General features: G+C 48.0%; 1 protein-coding gene across 2 annotated transcripts in view; it reads right to left on the bottom strand.

Annotated features, from left to right (window-relative positions):
- The window catches only part of NDUFA12 (NADH:ubiquinone oxidoreductase subunit A12), a 77,504-nt gene that overhangs the window by 42,323 nt on the left and 13,077 nt on the right, over window positions 1-22,104 (bottom strand). For both annotated transcript variants that reach the window (XM_063927608.1, XM_063927607.1), the window contains exons 2-3: window positions 8,130-8,212; window positions 1,497-1,584 (exon numbers count right to left, since the gene is read on the bottom strand). In XM_063927608.1, coding sequence (XP_063783678.1) covers window positions 1,497-1,584; window positions 8,130-8,212 — 171 coding nt within the window. The remainder of the gene's footprint in view (window positions 1-1,496; window positions 1,585-8,129; window positions 8,213-22,104) is intronic.

Below are 22,104 nucleotides of genomic sequence, written 5' to 3'. Positions count from 1 at the left end.
TCGAATAATTTCAGCAATGTCCTTTATATCCACTGGGTTAAAGCTGGTCCATGAAGGCAGGTAGCTTATATTGGCAAGCTTTGTAGTTTGGCACTCCTTTGATGACACTGTGGAGATTCCAGTCCGGATGGTGGATATTTTATTTGCAAAGAAGTTTGCAAACTCGTTGCATCTTGCCTGGGAGAGGGTTTCATCAGTCTGCAGGCATGCTGGCTTGCAAAGCATCTCCACTGTGCGGAAAAGTTGAACTGGCCTATTGTTTGCTGCTGTGATCTCATTTGACATGAACTGTGATTTCTTACGGGAGATTGTCGATTGATATTCTTCATTATGCTTTATTAGTTTTAGTTGGTCATCCACTAGGTTAGTCTTCCTCCATCATCTTTCCAGTCTACGCTCCCTTTTCTTGAGCTCACTAACACGGTTGTCGAACCAGGGAGCTCGACGCTGCGGTTTGCGAGGTCTTATACGCACAGGGGCGATAATATCAATTGCAGCCATAACATCCCTATTATAATAACGGACTAGGGAACAGGGATCTTCACGGTCACCCAGTATAGCAGAGAGATCCAGATTTGCTGCTAGAGCCTGGGGAGTCATACCCCTCCTTGGACGATACCTGGTCAACTCCACGGGCAGAGATCTTATTTGAGGGGTTGCAACTGAGAACCATATATAGCAGGGATGCAATCAATTTGCCGGCTGTCGGGATCCTTGCGGTCAGGATACAGACACCGCAATCCCAATGCAGACAGCCAGACGCACAGGCACTATTCCCACTCGTGGATGCCCATATTGCAGCGAGCCCGCAAGGGAACTCTTAGCGCTCCCCCTGCTTCCGGCATTCTGGCAGGCAGGATGCCACTGCCGGTATCTTGACAGCCGGCATCCCACCTGCCGGTAAATAGTATGTATTCCATACAGCATTGCTTAGTTCCCACCAGTAACTGGGCAGAATAAATCTAAAGCAGCAAGATATTATGTCCTGCAGAGTGACCCATTGCCATACTCCCAAAATTAATATGTACCAGAAGACCGTGAGCAGCAGATAATCCCACAATTTTGTAACAAATGAGGAGGCTGATCGTTGTGGAATCTGTTGGTACAACATGAAGTCAATTTATTCTTATTGACCAATGACTGAATGTGACACTCTGTATGTGTATAAACATTGCAGCAACAAATTTTATTGCCTCTTTGCGGCATGAACACAAGTGACAATTTGTACCACACATCCTGAAACATCCCAGAACTCTGAGAAACAGATTTCTAACAGGCACAAGTTGGTTTAAATGGCCTCAGGGGCGCAGCAATAATAATAATAATAATAATAATAATAATAATAATAATAATAATTAAAAACAAGAAGGATAATGGTTATTTTTTATAGGATTTATTTACGCAGCATGCCAAACCTGCATGTATGAAGGTAATTTATACATGTACATAAGCAACCATTTGGCACTGTATGCGAAAGAGCAGTGGCATGAACTCACCATTCAGGTGGCACCATACTACCATCCACATCCCAGTATGTCGGTTTACCATTCATCTCACTTGTATATTCTACCCATCGGTGACGTCCTGCAAGAATAGCAGAAGAGAAGTGTGAAGGAGCATCTATGGGAGAGATTATTGCCACTGACAGTAGAATTATATATATATATATATATATATATATATATATATATATATATATATATATATATATATATATATATATATATATATATATATATATATATATATATATATATATATATATATATATATATATATATATATATATATATATATATATACAGGTTGAGTATCCCTTATCCAAAATGCTTGGGACCAGAGGAATTTTGGATATCGGATTTTTCCGTATTTTGGAATAATTGCATACCATAATGAGATATCATGGTGATGGGACCTAAATCTAAGCACAGAATGCATTTATGTTACAAATACACTTTATACACCCAGCCTGATGGTAATTTTAGCCAATATTTTTTATAACTTTGTGCATTAAGCAAAGTGTGTGTACATTGAGCCATCAAAAAACAAAGGTTTCACTATCTCAGTCTCACTCAAAAAATGTCTGTATTTGGAATATTCCGTATTTCAGAATATTTGGATATGGGATACTCAACCTGTATAAGTTACCAGGCATGAAGATGATTTTTAAGTGATTTTAAAATAAAGGATATTGGGGGTCATTCCGAGTTGATCGCTAGCTGCAGTTGTTCGTAGCGCAGCGATCAGGCAAAAAAAATTGGCACTTCTGCGCATGTGTATGGGGCGCACTGCGCATGCGCGAAGTACTTTCACAAAAGCAGATGCAGTTTCACACAAGGTCTAGTGACGCTTTTCAGTCGCACTGCTGATCGGTGTGTGATTGACAGGAAAGGGGCGTTTCTGGGAGGTAACTGAGCGTTTTCCGGGAGTGTGCTAAAAAACGCCGGCGTGCCTGATAAAAACGCAGGAATGCCTGGGGAAACGGGGGAGTGGCTGGCCGAACGCAGGGCGTGTTTGTGACGTCAAAACAGGAACTAAACAGACTGAAGTGATCGCAAGGTAGGAGTAGGTCTGCAGTTACTCAGAAACTGCTTGAAAAAATGTTGCCGTCGTCCTGCGATCCTTTCGTTCGCACTTCTGCTAAGCTAAGATACACTCCCAGAGGGCAGCAGCTTAGCGTTTGCACTGCTGCTAAAAGCAGCTAGCGAGCAACTCGGAATGACCCCCATTGTCTTTAGATAATTCGGAGATATATTTTAACGATTCCAGTTTGTAATGCATGGTGACAATTATTATTAACAACACTCATTTGGTATGCATTACAGTCCCTGTAGTTTGTCAGTGGAAACCACTCATTGGCGCTTGTGTCAACCAGTGACTAATATTTTACATTTTAAGCATAATGCCCTCATGTGTGTTCTCATAAACATATCCCTTTTGTATCATTTAGTGCAAAACACCTGGAGCAACTTAGATGCTTCGCTGCAGGTAGCGATTCCTATGAATTTTGCATCTTAATTAGTGTATAAGTGTACTAAGTGGGTTCACTACGGCTGGCCGGCGGTCGGGCTCCCGGCGACCAGCATCCCGGCGCCGGGAGCCCGACCGCCGGCTTACTGACAGCTTGGCGAGCGCAAATGAGCCCCTTGCGGGCTCGCTGCGCTCGCCACGCTACGCGCGCCACACTATTTTATTCTCCCTCTATGGGGGTCGTGGACCCCCACGAGGGAAAATAATTGTCGGTATGCCGGCTGTCGGGCTCCCGGCGCCGGTATACTGAGCGCCGGGAGGCCGACCGCCGGCAAACAGAAGACCACCCGTACTAAGTAGCTAATAGTGTATTAAGGGCCTAATTCAGAATTGATCGCAGCAGCAAATTTGTTAGCAGTTGGGCAAAACCATGTGCACTGCAGGGGGGCAGATATAACATGTGCAGAGAGGGTTAGATTTGGGTGGGGTGTGTTCAAACTGAAATCTAAATTGCAGTGTAAAAATAAAGCAGCCAGTATTTACCCTGCACAGAAACAATATAACCCACCCAAATCTAACTCTCTCTGCAAATGTTATATCTGCATGGGGGGTTATTCTGACCTGATCGCTCACTGCAGTTCTTCGCAGCGATCTGGTCAGAACTGCGCATGCGCTGGAGCCGCAGTGCGCCGGCGCATGGCTGACAGCTGACGGCTGTCGTTGCCTAGCGATCGCATTTGCCTGATTGACAGGCAGAGGGAGTCGCTGGGCGGGTTTGGCTGCCGTTTTGTGGGCGCGGTCTGGGCAACGCAGGCGTGGCCGGACAGTGTGGGGGGCAGGCCACAGCGGCTGCATGACGTCACACGCAGCTGCTGCGACCCGGGCAGCGACCAGTAAATCCCGGCCAGCCGCAGGAGCTGCGCTGGTTGGGAGCTACTCTTCAAGTACAAAAGCATCGCCGCTGTGCAATGCTTTTGTACTTGTGCGGGAGGGTAGTGCCTGCCATGCGGGGCGGACTGGCCCTGTCTGGGCATCCCCCCGCATGTCAGTGTAAGTGATCGTAGCTGTGCTAAATTTACCACAGCTACGATCAGGTCGGAATGGTTTTGCCCAACTCCTAACAAATTTGCTGCTGCGATCAACTCTGAATTGCCCCCTAACTGCTGTTTTTAGGACTGGGTTTTAGTCACAATGAAATTGTTAGAAAGTAGAAGATTAAGCATAACAACGCATGGCGCAAGTCACTTGTATAGGACCTCTGTCTTTTGCCTTCTTACACAGATTACCTACTTTTTCCTTAATTTTGCTTGTTAATTCACTAATGGTGAATTAAGTCGCTAATAGTGTACTAAGTACTGAGGATTAATACATTTTTTGTCACAAAAGATTTGGTATAAAGTAGCACATTAAGACGCATATTTTAAGAAGTGGCATGCCGTGGCTAAGTCACAAAACCCGTGGCTCACTAAATGTGTCACCTGATTCACAGCAACATAGAAATCCAGCTAACCTCATAAACATCACATGTCTTCCATCACCCTCCAGATCACTAAAATGTGCCTTATGGAATGCACGCTCTGTTTGTAACAAATTAACATCTATCCATGACCTCTTCATATCTAACAACATCAATCTGCTGGCTATAACAGAAACCTGGCTCACACAATCTGACACAGCCTCCCCTGCAGCACTGGCACATGGTGGTCTCCACTTTACACACACCTCCAGACCCGATAACCATAAAGGAGGAGGAGTTGGACTTTTACTTTCCCAATCTTTTGCATATACTGTTCTACCACAGGTTCCATCACTCACATTTACATCATTTGAAGTACATTCCATTAGGGTTTACTCTCCTTTCTCTCTGCGTGTTGCAGCTATCTACCGCCCACCTGGGCATCCAAAACAATTTTTGGAAGATTTTTCTGCCTGGCTCCCTCACTTTCTATCCTCTGACATCTCCACCATTATCATGGGTGATTTCAATATTGCTATTGATTGTCCAAAATCTGCTGCGCATGCCTCCAAACTACTCTCTCTAACCTCCTCTCTTGGCCTCTCCCAATGGACTGACTCCTCTACTCATCAGGCATGCCACTGCCTTGATCTAGTATTCACCAAACTATGCTCCATCTCTGAACTCACTAACACTCCTTTCCCCCTATCAGATCACAACCTTATCACCTGCATGCTTTCCTCTGTTAATTCAAACCCTGTGTTGCGGAAGTTCTCCAATCTTCCTCAAACTCGCAGAAATATTAACACAATAAATCTTCAAGAACTTTCCACTTCACTCCAACAACTGCTTTCACCTATTTCTGCATTCACCTCTCCTGAGATGGCTGTATCACACCTTAATAAGACTCTAGAACTAGCCCTTGATGAAGTGGCTCCAGCTACCCATCACACTCCACGTAGGCCTAGATGTCAACCATGGCACTCCAAATCAACAAGACAACTACAAAAACTCACACGAAAACTAGAACGTCAGTGGCGTAAATCTCGTATTTCAAGTGACTTCCTCACATATAAGACAGTCTACCATTCTTATAAAAATGCCCTGGACACTGCCAAACAAACATATTTCCAAACTCTTATCTCTGCTCAAGCCTCTAACCCCAAACGACTCTTTAATACATTTAAATCACTTCTGAATCCTCCCGCACCTACCCCACCAGCCACTATCAAGGCACAGGATCTTGCTTCCTACTTCAAGGAGAAGATTGATAAGATCCGAGATGAAATGGTATGCTCTTCGGCAGCCAGTGACCTGCTCCGTTCTGTACCTGAACCCTCTGGCACTCTTTCTTCATTTGATCCCACAAATGAAGATGAAGTATCATCACTCTTCTCATCCTGCTTCTCTACTACCTCTCCTCTTGATCCTTTACCCTCACAAATAAGTAAAGCTCTGTCTCTGGTGCTCATCCCTACCTTAACTAACATCTGTAATCTCTCTCTCTCTACTGGTATTTTTCCTTCACTTTTCAAGCATGCAGTGATTACTCCCATTTTAAAAAAACAAAATTCTGACCCTAGTTCTCTCTCAAACTACCGCCCTATCTCTCAGCTCCCTTGTCTCTCTAAGCTACTTGAGAGACTTGCCTACACTCGACTCACACACTTTCTTAACTCATACACTTTGTTGGACCCACTTCAGTCAGGCTTCCGTTCCCAACATTCCACAGAGACGGCACTGACTAAAGTGGTTAATGATTTGGTCACTACGAAGTCTAAAGGCCACTACTCACTACTTATTCTTCTAGATCTATCTGCTGCATTTGACACTGTAGACCACTCTCTTCTCATACAGACACTACAATCCCTAGGTCTTAAAGACACAGCCCTTTCTTGGTTCCTATCGTACCTATCTAATCGCTCCTTCAGTGTTCGCTTCTCTGAATCTACCTCCTCTTCGCTACCTCTTTCAGTTGGAGTACCGCAAGGCTCAGTCTTGGGTCCTCTGCTTTTCTCTATCTATACCTCATCTCTTGGTAAACTAATCAGCTCTTTTGGTTTTCAGTATCATCTGTACGCAGATGATACTCAAATCTACCTATCCTCCCCTGACTTGTCCCTATCTGTACTGGACCGTGTCACTAAATGCCTTTCTGCCATCTCATCCTGGATGACATCTCGCCACCTCAAACTTAATATTTCAAAGACAGAGTTAATTATATTTCCACCGGCCAATAGTAGGTACCAACCTGATATCTCTATCACTGTTGAAAACTCGACTATCTACCCTACCCCACAAGCTCGCTGCCTAGGTGTCATCCTTGACTCTGATCTGTCCTTTGTTCCCCACATTCAATCTGTCTCAAGATCATGTTACATGCATCTAAAAAACATATCCAAAATACGACCATACCTTACACAAGACACTGCTAAAACTCTAATCCACGCTCTCATTATCTCCCGCATTGATTATTGCAATAGTCTCCTAACTGGTCTTCCCAAAACAAGACTCTCACCACTACAATCCATTCTGAATGCAGCGGCGAGGCTTATCTTCCTCGCTAGACGTTCATCGTCTGCAGATCCACTCTGTCAGTCCCTCCATTGGTTACCTGTACTCTACCGCATTCAATATAAACTACTTTTACTCACACACAAGGCCATTAACCAAACTACACCAACGTACATCACTTCGCTTATCACAAAATATCTCCCAACCCGACCTCTTCGCTCTTCACAAGATCTGCGTCTCTCATCCACACTCATTACTCGCTCCCACTCACGACTGCAGGACTTTCATCGGGCTGCACCCACCCTGTAGAATGCCCTACCACGCACAATAAGACTCTCCTCTAGTCTCCAAACCTTCAAGCGTTCCCTCAAAACTCACCTCTTTAGGCAAGCGTATCAAATTCCTGAACCGCCCACATAACTTTCATAAACCTTCCTATCAAATTACATCCACTCTTTACAGTCCACACATATCCTCACATGTCTTCTCATTCTATGCAATAGATAGGCATATGTACACAAGGAAAGGTGCTATTTCCCTATAGATTGTAAGCTTACGAGCAGGGCCTTCCTACCTCTGACTGTTATCACCCAGTTTGTTATTATTTCAAATTGTAAAGCGCAACGGAATTTGCTGCGCTATATAAGAAACTGTTAATAAATAAATAAATAAATAAATAAATGTGACTATTTGGTGTGATCTGGGGACAGGGCCCGTATGTAATGAAGCCCGAGTTCAGCGGCCATGCAGGATGCCAGCCAAACTTTGTTTTTAACCACTTGCCTGGCATGGTTGCATCAGATGTGACCACACCAGCAAGTGCTTTATCTGACCTGGCGGCAAGGATGCGACCAGTCAGATACGCAGCGTGTAAAGTGCATGCCTTTCTCTGTGATCCATGGGACTTCTCTTGGGAACATCTTTGCTGTACTCTTATATATAGAATAATCCTTAGAAGTTCTACCATAAAACATGTTAGTGTCAGATACTGAATAATGAAATGGTAAAGGAACAATAGCACAAATGTGGTGTTATAAATCTAACCTCAATTTCAGAATACATCACACTGTACAGTATGTAGTAATATCAATAACAAGCACAATTCATATGTAATGTTAAAGACTGACTGAAAAATATAAAAATTAGTATCATCCACAAAAAATCTAGCATTACTAGAAACTGGTCTTACCAAAAAAGTTCCGCTTGTCTTCATAATACTTGTTTCCATATTTGTCTACACCAACAAGGGTGCCAGTTTTAAGATCACTAACTCTGCAAGAAAGTAATAAACAGAATGCAAAACAAATTCATAGTAATTTTTTGTATTTTTAAAAAAGCATGCGATGGCACAGTAGCACCTCAACGTCAGTGTTAAAGTTGTAACTAAACTGCTTTTCATTAATTTTAATTTCTCAAAAAAACGAGTTTTATGGTAAGAACTTACCCTTGTTAAAACTCTTTCTGCGAGGTACACTGGGCTCCACAAGTCTGGACAATGGGGTGTAGAGTAGGATCTTGATCCGAGGCACCAACAGGCTCAAAGCTTTGACCTTCTTCCCAAGATGCATAGCACCGCCTACTATATCACCCCGCCTCCGAGCACAGGAGCTCAGTTTAGTTAACCAGCCCAATGCAGTAGCAGGAAAAGAGACAACGGTTAGTAGCCACATACACCACACTCTCACGACGAGAAGTGTCAGCGGCTAATGCCATATCAACCCAAAGAAGCTAAGTGCGTCAGGGTGGGCGCCTTGTGGAGCCCAGTGTACCTCGCAGAAAGAGTTTTAACAAGGGTAAGTTCTTATCATAAAACTCGTTTTTTGCTGCGGGGTACACTGGGCTACACAAGTCTGGACAATGGGGATGTCCTAAAGCAGTTCCTTATGGGAGGGGATGCACTGTAGCAGGCACAAGAACCCGGCGTCCAAAGGAAGCATCCTGGGAAGCGGCAGTATCGAAGGCATAGAACCTTATGAACGTGTTCCCGGAGGACCACGTAGCCTCCTTGCACAATTGATCACGGGTCGCACCACGTTGGGCCGCCCAAGAAGGTCCAACAGACCGAGTAGAATGGGCCGTAATGTGAAAAGGAGCTGACAGACCAGCCTTCACATAAGCATACACAATCACCATTCTGATCCACCTGGCCAGGGTCTGCTTGTGAGCAGGCCAGCCACGTTTGTGAAATCCAAACAAAACAAAGAGAGAATCAGAGTTTCGAATAGAAGCAGTTCTCTACACATAGATACGGAGAGCCCGTACCACATCCAAAGACCGCTCTTTGGGAGACAAATCAGGAGAGACAAAAGCTGGAACCACAATCTCCTGATTAAGGTGGAACGAAGAAACCCCCTTAGGCAAATATCCAGGACGAGTTCTAAGAACCGCCCGGTCACGGTGAAAAATCAGATATGGGGAACTACAAGACAAGGCACCCAAATCCGACACTCTTCTAGCAGAGGCAATAACCAACAGAAACACCACCTTAAGGAAAAGCCACTTAAGGTCAGCTGAACCAAGAGGTTCAAATGGAGACTCTTGTAACGCCTCCAAAACCACCGACAAGTCCCAAGGAGCCACAAGCGGGACATAGGGAGGTTGGATACGCAACACACCCTGAGTGAAAGTATGAACATCAGGTAAAGTCGCAATTTTTCTCTGAAACCACACCGACAAGGCAGAAATATGAACCTTGAGGGAAGCCAGACGCAGGCCTAAATCTAGGCCCTGCTGTAGAAAGGCCAAAAGTTTGGCTGTACTAAACTTGGAAGCGTCATAATGGTTAGATGCGCACCAAACAAAGTAGGAATGCCAGATCCGATGGTAAATCCGAGCAGAGGCTGGTTTCCGGGCCCGCAACATAGTTTTAATGACCTCTTCAGAAAAACCCTTAGCTCTTAAGACGGAAGCTTCAAGAGCCACGCCGTCAAAGACAGCCGGGCTAGGTCCTGGTAGACACAGGGGCCTTGAACGAGGAAGTCTGGGCGTTGTGGAAGTAGAAATGGACGCTCTGACGATAGGCCTTGCAGGTCTGAGAACCAGTGCCATCTGGGCCACGCCGGAGCTATGAGAAGCAGATTTCCTTTTTCTTGCTTGAACTTCCGAATTACCCTGGGCAGGAGTGACACCGGAGGGAACACGTACGGCAGCCGAAACCTCCACGGCACTGCCAGCGCATCCACGAATGCTGCTCGAGGATCCCTTGTCCCTTCTCCGAAGACCGGAACCTTGTGATTGTGTCGAGACGCCATCAGATCCACATCTGGAAGACCCCACCTTTCCACGAGGAGTTGAAACTTCTGGATGGAGGCCCCACTCGCCGGCATGCACGTCCCGACGACTGAGAAAGTCCGCTTCCCAATTCAGGACTCCCGGAATGAATATTGACGATACTGCCGGTAGATGGCGTTCTGCCCAACGTAGAATCCGTGAGGCTTCCTAAATTGCCAAAAGGCTTTGAGTGCCGCCTTGATGATTTATGTAAGCCACTGTGGTGGCGTTGTCCGACTGTACTTGAACAGGACGGTTCTGAATCAAATGCTGGGCTAGGTTCAACGCATTGAAGACCACCCGCAATTCCAGAATGTTGATCGAGAGGAGAGATTCCTCCTTGGTCCACCGACCCTGCAAGGAGTGCTGCTCCAGCACCGTGCCCCAACCTCTTAGACTGGCATCTGTCGTCAACAGGACCCAGTTGGATATCCAGAAGGGACGGCCTCTGCACAATTGTCGGTCCTGGAGCTACCAGAGTAGCGACAGACGGACCTCCAGAGTCAAAGAGATCATTTGAGACCTGATCCGGTGAGGCAGGCCATCCTACTTGGCTAGAATAAGCTTCTGGAGGGGGAGAGAATGGAATTGAGCATACTCCACCATGTCGAATGCTGATACCATGAGGCCTAGCACCTGCATTGCCGAATGTATCGACACTTGCGGACGAGAAAGGAAGCAACGAATCCTGTCCTGAAGTTTCAGGACTTTCTCCTGAGACAAGAAGAACCTCTGGTTGTGAGTGTCCAACAGCGCTCCCAGATGCACCATGCTCTGAGTAGGGACCAGGGAGGATTTCTTCCAGTTGATGAGCCACCCGTGGGCTTGTAGAAACCAGACCGTAATATCCAGATGACGCAGGAGAAGATCTGGGGAATTTGCCAGGATTAACAAGTCGTCCAGATACGGCAGTATCCTGACCCCTTGACGGCGGAGTACCACCGTCATCACTTTGGTGAAGACTGGCGGAGCCATTGTTAAACCAAAAGGTAACGCCCGAAACTGGTAATGGAGGTTGCCAATAGCGAACCTCAGGTATTGTTGATGTGACACTGCTATAGGAATATGCAGGTAAGCATCCTGTATGTCCAGGGAGACCATGTAGTCCCCAGGTTCCAAGGCCAGAACTATAGAGCGAAGGGTTTCAATACGGAACTTGGAAACCTTCACAAACTTGTTCAGTGCCTTGAGGTTGAGAATGGGCCGGGAGGACCTATTCGGTTTTGGGACTAGAAACAGCGGAGAATAGTACCCCCGGCCCCTCTGAGCAAGAGGCACCTGTACTACGACTCCTGTATCCAGGAGGGTCTGTACCACCGAATGCAGAGTGTTTGCCTTTGTCTGGTCCGATGGGACGTCTGTCTGGAAAATCGATGAGGGGGTCGGTTTTTGAAGGCTATGGCGTAACCTCGAGTGACGACTTCCCGTACCCAGGCATCTGAAGTGGTATTTAACCATTCCTAGGTATACCCTAGAAGCCAGCCCCCCACCCTGGGATCCCCCAGGGGGAGGCCCGCCCCGTCATGCGGCAGGCTTATCGGTCTTGGCTGCTGGCTGACGGGCAGCCCAGGCTCTTTTGGGCTTCGGCTTACCAGGTTTGGAAGTGTGGGCCTGCTTATGGTGCGCCTGACCTTTTGCTTTACCTGAAGGACGAAAGGGGCGAAAGGACGTGCCTTTGGCCTTCGACACAGAAGGAGCTGTATTAGGCAGACAGGCAGTTTTGGCAGTAGCCAAGTCAGCCACTATCTTATTTAAGTCCTCCCCAAACAGAATATGCCCCTTGAAAGGGAGTACCTCCAGGGTTTTTCTAGAGTCCAGATCCAGAGACCAGGATCTTAGCCACAATATCCTGCGAGCCAGGACTCACGTAGTAGAGGCCTTGGCTGCTAGGATTCCGGCATCAGGAGCCGCCTCTTTAATATAGCGAGAAGCTGTGACAATATATGACAAGCATTGTCTAGCATGGTCAGAGGAGATTTCAGCTTCTAACTCCAAGGCCCATGCTTCAATAGCCTCTGCCGCACATGTAGCTGCAATAGTGGGCCTTTGTGCAGCACCCGTGAGGGTGTAAATCGCTTTTAGACAACCCTCGACACGTTTATCCGTAGGCTCTTTTATAGACGCGACGGTAGGGACAGGTAGAGCTGAGGAAACCACCATCCTAGCCACATGTGAGTTTACTGGAGGCGGCGTTTCCCAATTCTTAGACAGCTCTGGCGCGAGGGGATAGCGAGCCAGCATCTTCTTTTGAGGCACAAACTTCGTACCCGGGCTTTGCTAGGGTTCCTGACGTATATCCACTAGGTGGTCAGAGTGAGGTAAAACTTGTTTAATCACCTTCTGACGCTTGAACCATCTGGTTTGTGAGGAGACGAGCGCTCGCTTAGAGGACCTCTTGGACTTAGGCGAGCATTGGTCAGACTTTTTAGTAGTCAGGGACTGGTTCAACTTCTTTAATTGAGCATATAAATCGTCCGCCCACGTCGGGTTAGCTGCAGGGACCACATACGATTGTACCGGCATTGGGGGTCCCATAGGGGGTGTTAGTTTATGAAGCGTGGAAAAAGCGGTCCACGGAGGGTCAGTATGTGCCTCCGTTGCCACAGTCCCACTGGGGAGCAAGGAGCCCCCAGAACCAGAGCCCACAGCTGCTATATTCGCCCCATATGTGCCTGTGGCTTCAGCAACACCAGCAGCGTGTTCTGCCCCAGAACCGTTACCCTCAGAAACAGACATGATATAACTTGCAGTATGAGGTAACACAGTACAATTATCAGCAGCACAATTCCTCTAGCCCAAACCCCTGCGCAGTGTAGTCAGCACTAGCAGAGATAAAGGATATGGTGACAATCACAGAGAAAAAATAAGAATTTACTTACCGATAATTCTATTTCTCGTAGTCCGTAGTGGATGCTGGGGACTCCGTAAGGACCATGGGGAATAGCGGCTCCGCAGGAGACTGGGCACATCTAAAGAAAGCTTTAGGACTATCTGGTGTGCACTGGCTCCTCCCCCTATGACCCTCCTCCAAGCCTCAGTTAGGATACTGTGCCCGGACGAGCGTACACAATAAGGAAGGATTTTGAATCCCGGGTAAGACTCATACCAGCCACACCAATCACACTGTACAACTTGTGATCTGAACCCAGTTAACAGCATGATAACAGAGGAGCCTCTAGAAAAGATGGCTCACTACAGCAATAACCCGATTTTTTGGCAACAATAACTATGTACCAGTATTGCAGACAATCCGCACTTGGGATGGGCGCCCAGCATCCACTACGGACTACGAGAAATAGAATTATCGGTAAGTAAATTCTTATTTTCTCTAACGTCCTAAGTGGATGCTGGGGACTCCGTAAGGACCATGGGGATTATACCAAAGCTCCCAAACAGGCGGGAGAGTGCGGATGACTCTGCAGCACCAAATGAGAGAACTCCAGGTCCTCCTCAGCCAGGGTATCAATTTTGTAGAATTTTACAAACGTATTTGCTCCTGACCAAGTAGCTGCTCGGCAAAGTTGTAAAGCAGAGACCCCTCGGGCAGCCGCCCAAGATGAGCCCACCTTCCTTGTGGAGTGGGCATTTACAGATTTTTGGCTGTGGCAGGCCTGCCACAGAATGTGCAAGCTGAATTGTACTACAAATCCAACGAGCAATAGTCTGCTTAGAAGCAGGAGCACCCAGCTTGTTGGGTGCATACAGGATAAACAACGAGTCAGATTTCCTGACTCCAGCCGTCCTGGAAACATATTTTCAGGCCCTGACAACGTCTAGCAACTTGGAGTCCTCCAAGTCCCTAGTAGCCGCAGGCACCACAATAGGTTGGTTCAGGTGAAACGCTGAAACCACCTTAGGGAGAAACGGAGGACGAGTCCTCAATTCCGCCCTGTCCGAATGGAAAATCAGATAAGGGCTTTTACAGGATAAAGCCGCCAATTCTGACACGCGCCTGGCCCAGGCCAGGGCCAACAGCATGACCACTTTCCATGTGAGATATTTTAACTCCACAGATTTAAGTGGTTCAAACCAATGTGACTTTTGGAACCCAAAAACTACATTGAGATCCCAAAGTGCCACTGGAGGCACAAAAGGAGGCTGTATATGCAGTACCCCTTTTACAAACGTCTGAACTTCAGGGACTGAAGCTAGTTCTTTTTGGAAGAAAATTGACAGAGCCGAAATTTGAACCTTAATGGACCCCAATTTCAGGCCCATAGACACTCCTGTTTGCAGGAAATGTAGGAATCGACCCAGTTGAATTTCCTCCGTCGGGCCTTACTGGCCTTGCACCACGCAACATATTTTCGCCAAATGCGGTGATAATGTTTTGCGGTTACATCCTTCCTGGCTTTGATCAGGATAGGGATGACTTCATCCGGAATGCCTTTTTTCCTTCAGGATCCGGCGTTCAACCGCCATGCCGTCAAACGCAGCCGCGGTAAGTCTTGGAACAGACAGGGTCCTTGCTGGAGCAGGTCCCTTCTTAGAGGTAGAGGCCACGGATCCTCCATGAGCATCTCTTGAAGTTCCGGTTACCAAGTCCTTCTTGGCCAATCCGGAGCCACGAATATAGTGCTTACTCCTCTCCATCTTATCAATCTCAGTACCTTGGGTATGAGAGGCAGAGGAGGGAACACATACACTGACTGGTACACCCACGGTGTTACCAGAGCGTCTACAGCTATTGCCTGAGGGTCCCTTGACCTGGCGCAATACCTGTCGAGTTTTTCCCAACGGTTTATAATCATGTGGAAGACTTCTGGGTGAAGTCCCCACTCTCCCAGGTGGAGGTCGTGCTGAGGAAGTCTGCTTCCCAGTTGTCCACTCCCGGAATGAATACTGCTGACAGTGCTATCACATGATTTTCCGCCCAGCGAAGAATCCTTGCAGCTTCTGCCATTGCCCTCCTGCTTCTTGTGCCACCCTGTCTGTTTACGTGGGTGACTGCCGTGATGTTGTCCGACTGGATCAACACCGGCTGACCTTGAAGCAGAGGTCTTGCTAAGCTTAGAGCATTGTAAATGGCCCTTAGCTTCAGGATATTTATGTGAAGTGATGTCTCCAGGCTTGACCATAAGCCCTGGATATTCCTTCCCTGTGCGACTGCTCCCCAGCCTCGCAGGCTGGCGTCCGTGGTCACCAGGACCCAGTCCTGAATGCCGAATCTGCGGCCCTCTAGAAGATGAGCACTCTGCAACCACCACAGGAGGGATACCCTTGTCCTTGGTGACAGGGTTATCCGCTGATGCATCTGAAGATGCGACCCGGACCATTTGTCCAGCAGGTCCCACTGGAAAGTTCTTGCGTGGAATCTGCCGAATGGGATTGCTTCGTAGGAAGCCACCATTTTACCCAGAACCCTTGTGCATTGAGACTTGGCTCGGTTTTAGGAGGTTCCTGACTAGCTCGGATAACTCCCTGGCTTTCTCCTCCGGGAGAAACACCTTTTTCTGGACTGTGTCCAGAACCATCCCTAGGAACAGAAGACAAGTCGTCGGAACCAGCTGCGATTTTGGAATATTGAGAATCCAATCGTGCTGCCGCAACACTACCTGAGATAGTGCTACACCGACCTCCAACTGTTCCCTGGATCTTACCCTTATCAGGGAATCATCCAAGTAAGATAACTAAAATTCCCTTCCTTCGAAGGAATATCATCATTTCGGTCATTACCTTGGTAAAGACCCGGGGTGCCGTGGACCATCCATACGGCAGCGTCTGAACTGATAGTGACAGTTCTGTACCATAAACCTGAGTTACCCTTGGTGAGAAGGGTAAATTTTGACATGAAGGTAAGCATCCTTGATGTCCCGAGACATCATGTAGTCCCCTTCTTCCAGGTTCGCAATCACTGCTCTGAGTGACTCAATCTTGAATTTGAACCTCTGTATGTAAGTGTTCAAAGATTTTAGATTTAGAATCGGTCTCACCGAGCCGTCTGGCTTCGGTACCACAACAGTGTGGAATAATACCCCGTTCCCTGTTGCAGGAGGGGTACCTTGATTATCACCTGCTGGGAATACAGCTTGTGAATGGCTTCCAAAACTGTCTCCGTGTCAGAAGGAGACATCGGTAAAGCCGACTTTAGGAAACGGCGAGGGGGAGACGTCTCGAATTCTAATTTGTACCCCTGAGATATCACCTGAAGGATCCAGGGGTCTACTTGCGAGTGAGCCCACTGCGCGCTGAAATTCATTGAGACGGGCCCACCACCGTGCATGATTCTGCTTGTAAAGCCCCAGCGTCATACTGAGGGCTTGGCAGAGGCGGGAGAGGGTTTCTGTTCCTGGGAACTGGCTGATTTCTGCAGCCTTTTTCCTCTCCCTCTGTCACGGGGCAGAAATGAGGAACCTTTTGCCCCTTGTCCACGAAAAGACTGCGCCTGATAATACGGCGTCTTCTCATGTTGAGAGGCGACCTGGGGTACAAACGTGGATTTCCCAGCTTTTGCCGTGGCCACCAGGTCTGAAAGACCGACCCCAAATAACTCCTCCCCTTAATAAGGCAATACTTCCAAATGCCGTTTGGAATACGCATCACCTGACCACTGACGTGTCCATAACCCTCTACTGGTAGAAATGGACAACGCACTTAGACTTGATGCCAGTCGGCAAATATTCCGCTGTGCATCACGCATATATAGAAATGCATCTTTTAAATGCTCTATAGGCAAAAATATACTGTCCCTATCTAGGGTATCAATATTTTCAGTCAGGGAATCCGACCACGCCAACCCAGCACTGCACATCCAGGCTGAGGCTATTGCTGGTCGCAGTTAACACCAGTATGTGTGTAAATACATTTTAGGATACCCTCCTGCTTTCTATCAGCAGGATCCTTAAGGGCGGCCATCTCAGCAGAGGGTAGAGCCCTTAACAAGCGTGTGAGCGCTTTATCCCCCCTAGGGGGTGTTTCCTAACGCACCCTAACCTCTGGCGGGAAAGGATATAATGCCAATAACATTTTAGAAATTATCAGTTGTTATCGGGGGAAAACCACGCATCATCACACACCTCATTTAATTTCTCAGATTCAGGAAAACTACAGGTAGTTTTTCCTCACCGAACATAATACCCCTTTTTGGTGGTACTCGTATTATCAGAAATGTGTAAAACATTTTTCATTGCCTCAATCATGTAACGTGTGGCCCTACTGGAAGTCACATTTGTCTCTTCACCGTCGACACTGGAGTCAGTATCCGTGTCGGCGTCTATATCTGCCATCTGAGGTAACGGGCGCTTTAGAGCCCCTGACGGCCTATGAGACGTCTGGACAGGCACAAGCTGAGTAGCCGGCTGTCTCATGTCAACCACTGTCTTTTATACAGAGCTGACACTGTCACGCAATTCCTTCCAACAGTTCATCCACTCAGGTGTCGACCCCCTAGGGGGTGACATCCCTATTACAGGCAATCTGCTCCGTCTCCACATCATTTTTCTCCTCATACATGTCGACACAAACGTACCGACATACAGCACACACACAGGGAATGCTCTGATAGAGGACAGGACCCCACTAGCCCTTTGGGGAGACAGAGGGAGAGTTTGCCAGCACACACCAGAGCGCTATATATATATATATATATACAGGGATAACCTTATATAAGTGTTTTTCCCCTTATAGCTGCTGTATCTTTAATACTGCGCGTAATTAGTGCCCCCCCTCTCTTTTTTAACCCTTTCTGTAGTGTAGTGACTGCAGGGGAGAGACAGGGAGCTTCCCTCCAACGGAGTTGTGAGGGAAAATGGCGCCAGTGTGCTGAGGAGATAGGCTCCGCCCCCTTATCGGCGGCCTTATCTCCCGTTTTTCTATGTATTCTGGCAGGGGTTAAATGCATCCATATAGCCCAGGAGCTATATGTGATGCATTTTTTGCCATCCAAGGTGTTTTTTATTGCGTCTCAGGGCGCCCCCCCCCCCCAGCGCCCTGCACCCTCAGTGACCGGAGTGTGAAGTGTGCTGAGAGCAATGGCGCACAGCTGCAGTGCTGTGCGCTACCTTGTTGAAGACAGACGTCTTCTGCCGCCGATTTTCCGGACCTCTTCTGCCTTCTGGCTCTGTAAGGGGGCCGGCGGCGCGGCTCTGGGACCCATCCAGGCTGGGCCTGTGATCGTCCCTCTGGAGCGAATGTCCAGTAGCCTAAGAAGCCCAATCCACTCTGCACGCAGGTGAGTTCGCTTCTTCTCCCCTTAGTCCCTCGATGCAGTGAGCCTGTTGCCAGCAGGTCTCACTGAAAACAAAAAACCTAAACTAAAACTTTCACTAAGAAGCTCAGGAGAGCCCCTAGTGTGCACCCTTCTCGTTCGGGCACAGAGATCTAACTGAGGCTTGGAGGAGGGTCATAGGGGGAGGAGCCAGTGCACACCAGGTAGTCCTAAAGCTTTCTTTAGATGTGCCCAGTCTCCTGCGGAGCCGCTATTCCCCATGGTCCTTACGGAGTCCCCAGCATCCACTTAGGACGTTAGAGAAAATAAGAATTTACTTACCGATAATTCTATTTCTCATAGTCAGTAGTGGATGCTGGGCGCCCATCCCAAGTGCGGATTGTCTGCATTACTTGTACATAGTTATTGTTACAAAAATCGGGTTATTGTTGTTGCGAGCCATCTTTTCAGAGGCTCCTTCTGTTATCATGCTGTTAACTGGGTTCAGATCACAAGTTGTACGGTGTGATTGGTGTGGCTGGTATGAGTCTTACCCGGGATTCAAAATCCTTCCTTATTGTGTACGCTCGTCCGGGCACAGTATCCTAACTGAGGCTTGGAGGAGGGTCATAGGGGGAGGAGCCAGTGCACACCAGGTAGTCCTAAAGCTTTTTACTTTTGTGCCCAGTCTCCTGCGGAGCCGCTATTCCCCATGGTCCTTACGGAGTTCCCAGCATCCACTACGGACTACGAGAAATAGAATTATCGGTAAGTAAATTCTTATTTTTCCTGTGTGCTTCTATCTGGTGCAATGTCAGCAGCTGCAATATGCAGCCATTCCAGCCACTGCTGTGGCACTTCAAGGATGTTGCTTTGAATAGAATTGCTTAAAAAAGGGAAAAAAAGAAATAACTTAAGTTTTAGGATGTTTCCTTTTCTGCTGCGGGGTACACTGGGCTCCACAAGTCTGGACAATGAGGTGTAGAGTAGGATCTTGATCCGAGGCACCAACAGGCTCAAAGCTTTGACCTTCTTCCCAAGATGCATAGCGCCGCCTCCTATATCACCCCGCTGTGGATACAAGCGATCTAGTGGGATTGCTTGTATCCACAGTGTCCACCGCCAGCACGCGCGGCCCGCCTCCCACTGACCGCGCCGGATCACGATAAAGACCGGGTCCCGCGAGCGGGACCCACTTACCACCTCCCGAAGCACGATCCTGGAGAGCCCCAGCCGTGTGTGTCTAACATGAAGAAAACCGGAGCCTCCGCTGTAGGTACCCGGCAACCAGGGCTCGGGAGTGTACAGCGCCGCTGGGGAGAGCTGGAGCTGCAGCAGTGAATGTCACAAGACATTTACCACCGCTGCTGCCCTTGAAGTCTTCACTTTTTACCTCATAAAAAGCTTTTCTCAGGGCTGCTTGGAGCAGCCCCTCTGTTAAGTGCCTGCTTACTGCAGCACCAAATGACAAACCGAGCTCCTGTGCTGGGAAGCGGGGTGATATAGGAGGCGGCGCTATGCATCTTGGGAAGAAGGTCAAAGCTTTGAGCCTGTTGGTGCCTCGGATCAAGATCCTACTCTACACCTCATTGTCCAGACTTGTGGAGCCCAGTGTACCCCGCAGCAGAAAAGGAAACATCCTAAAACTTAAGTTATTTCTTTTTTTCCCTTTTTTAAGCAATTCTATTCAAAGCAACATCCTTGAAGTGCCACAGCAGTGGCTGGAATGGCTGCATATTGCAGCTGCTGACATTGCACCAGATAGAAGCACACAGGAAAAATAAGAATTTACTTACCGATAATTCTATTTCTCGTAGTCCGTAGTGGATGCTGGGAACTCCGTAAGGACCATGGGGAATAGCGGCTCCGCAGGAGACTGGGCACAAAAAGAAAGCTTTAGGACTACCTGGTGTGCACTGGCTCCTCCCCCTATGACCCTCCTCCAAGCCTCAGTTAGGATACTGTGCCCGGACGAGCGTACACAATAAGGAAGGATTTTGAATCCCGGGTAAGACTCATACCAGCCACACCAATCACACCGTACAACTTGTGATATGAAACCCAGTTAACAGCATGATAACAGAGGAGCCTCTGAATAGATGGCTCACAACAAGAACCCGATTAGTTAACAATAACTATGTACAAGTATTGCAGACAATCCGCACTTGGGATGGGCGCCCAGCATCCACTACGGACTACGAGAAATAGAATTATCGGTAAGTAAATTCTTATTTTCTCAGACGTCCTAGTGGATGCTGGGAACTCCGTAAGGACCATGGGGATTATACCAAAGCTCCCAAACGGGCGGGAGAGTGCGGATGACTCTGCAGCACCGAATGAGAGAACTCCAGGTCCTCCTCAGCCAGGGTATCAAATTCATAGAATTTTGCAAACGTGTTTGCCCCTGACCAAGTAGCTGCTCGGCAAAGTTGTAAAGCCGAGACCCCTCGGGCAGCCGCCCAAGATGAGCCCACCGTCCTTGTGGAATGGGCTTTTATTGATTTAGGCTGCGGTAATCCTACCGCAGAATGCGCCAGCTGAATAGTGCTACAAATCCAGCGCGCAATAGACTGCTTAGAAGCAGGAGCACCCAGCTTGTTGGGTGCCATCAGGATAAACAGCGAGTCAGTTTTCCTGACTCCAGCCGTCCTGGAAAAATAAAATTTTCAGGGCCCTGACTACGTCCAGCAACTTGGAATCCTCCAAGTCCCCAGTAGCCGCAGGCACCACAATAGGTTGGTTCAAGTGAAAACCTGAGACCACCTTCGGGAGAAACTGAGGACGAGTCCTCAACTCTGCCCTATCCATATAGAAAATCAGATAAGGCCTTTTACATGACAAAGCCGCCAATTCTGACACACGCCTGGCCAAGGCCAAGGCCAACAGCATGACCACTTTCCACGCGAGATACTTTAGCTCCATGGTTTTAAGTGGCTCAACCCATGCGACTTTAGGAAATCCAACACCACGTTGAGATCCAAAAAGTGTCACAGGAGGCACAAAAGGAGGCTGAATATGTAGTACTCCTTTAACCAAAGTCTGAACTTCAGGCAGTGAAGCCAGTTCTTTCTGGAAGAAAATCGACAGAGCCGAAATCTGGACCTTGATGGACCCCAATTTGAGGCCCAAACGTCACCCCTGCTTGCAGGAAGTGCAGGAATCGACATAGTTGAAATTCCTCCGTCGGGGCCTTCATGGCCTCCCACCAAGCAACAAATTTTCGCCAAACGCGGCGATAATGTCTTGCGGTGACATCCTTCCTGGCTATGATCAGGGTAGGGATGACTTCCTTCGGAATACCCTTTTCCTTTAGGATCCGGTGTTCTACCGCCATGCCGTCAAACGCAGCCGCGGTAAGTCTTGGAACAGACAGGGTCCCTGCTGCAGCAGGTCTTGTCTGAGCGGCAGAGGCCAAGGGTCCTCTGCCAGCATCTCTTGAAGTTCCGGGTACCAAGCTCTTCATGGCCAATCCGGAACCCCGAGTATGGTTTTCACTCCTCGCCTTCTTATTATTCTCAGTACCTTGGGTATGAGAGGTAGAGGAGGAGACACATAAACCGACTGGTACACCCACGGTGTCACTAGAGCGTCCCCAGCGATCGCCTGAGGGTCCCTTGACCTGGCGCAATATCTTTTCAACTTCTTGTTGAGGCGGGACGCCATCATGTCCACCCGTGGTCATTCCCAACAGTTTACCCGCATTTGGAAAACTTCTGGATGAAGTCCCCATTCTCCTGGGTGTAGGTCG

The sequence above is a fragment of the Pseudophryne corroboree genome, chromosome 6, assembly GCF_028390025.1.
Source record: "Pseudophryne corroboree isolate aPseCor3 chromosome 6, aPseCor3.hap2, whole genome shotgun sequence".
In the NCBI taxonomy this organism is placed as follows: domain Eukaryota; kingdom Metazoa; phylum Chordata; class Amphibia; order Anura; family Myobatrachidae; genus Pseudophryne; species Pseudophryne corroboree.
The sequence above is the reverse complement of the archived record's forward strand: the minus strand, read 5'-3'. Positions and strand labels throughout refer to the sequence as shown.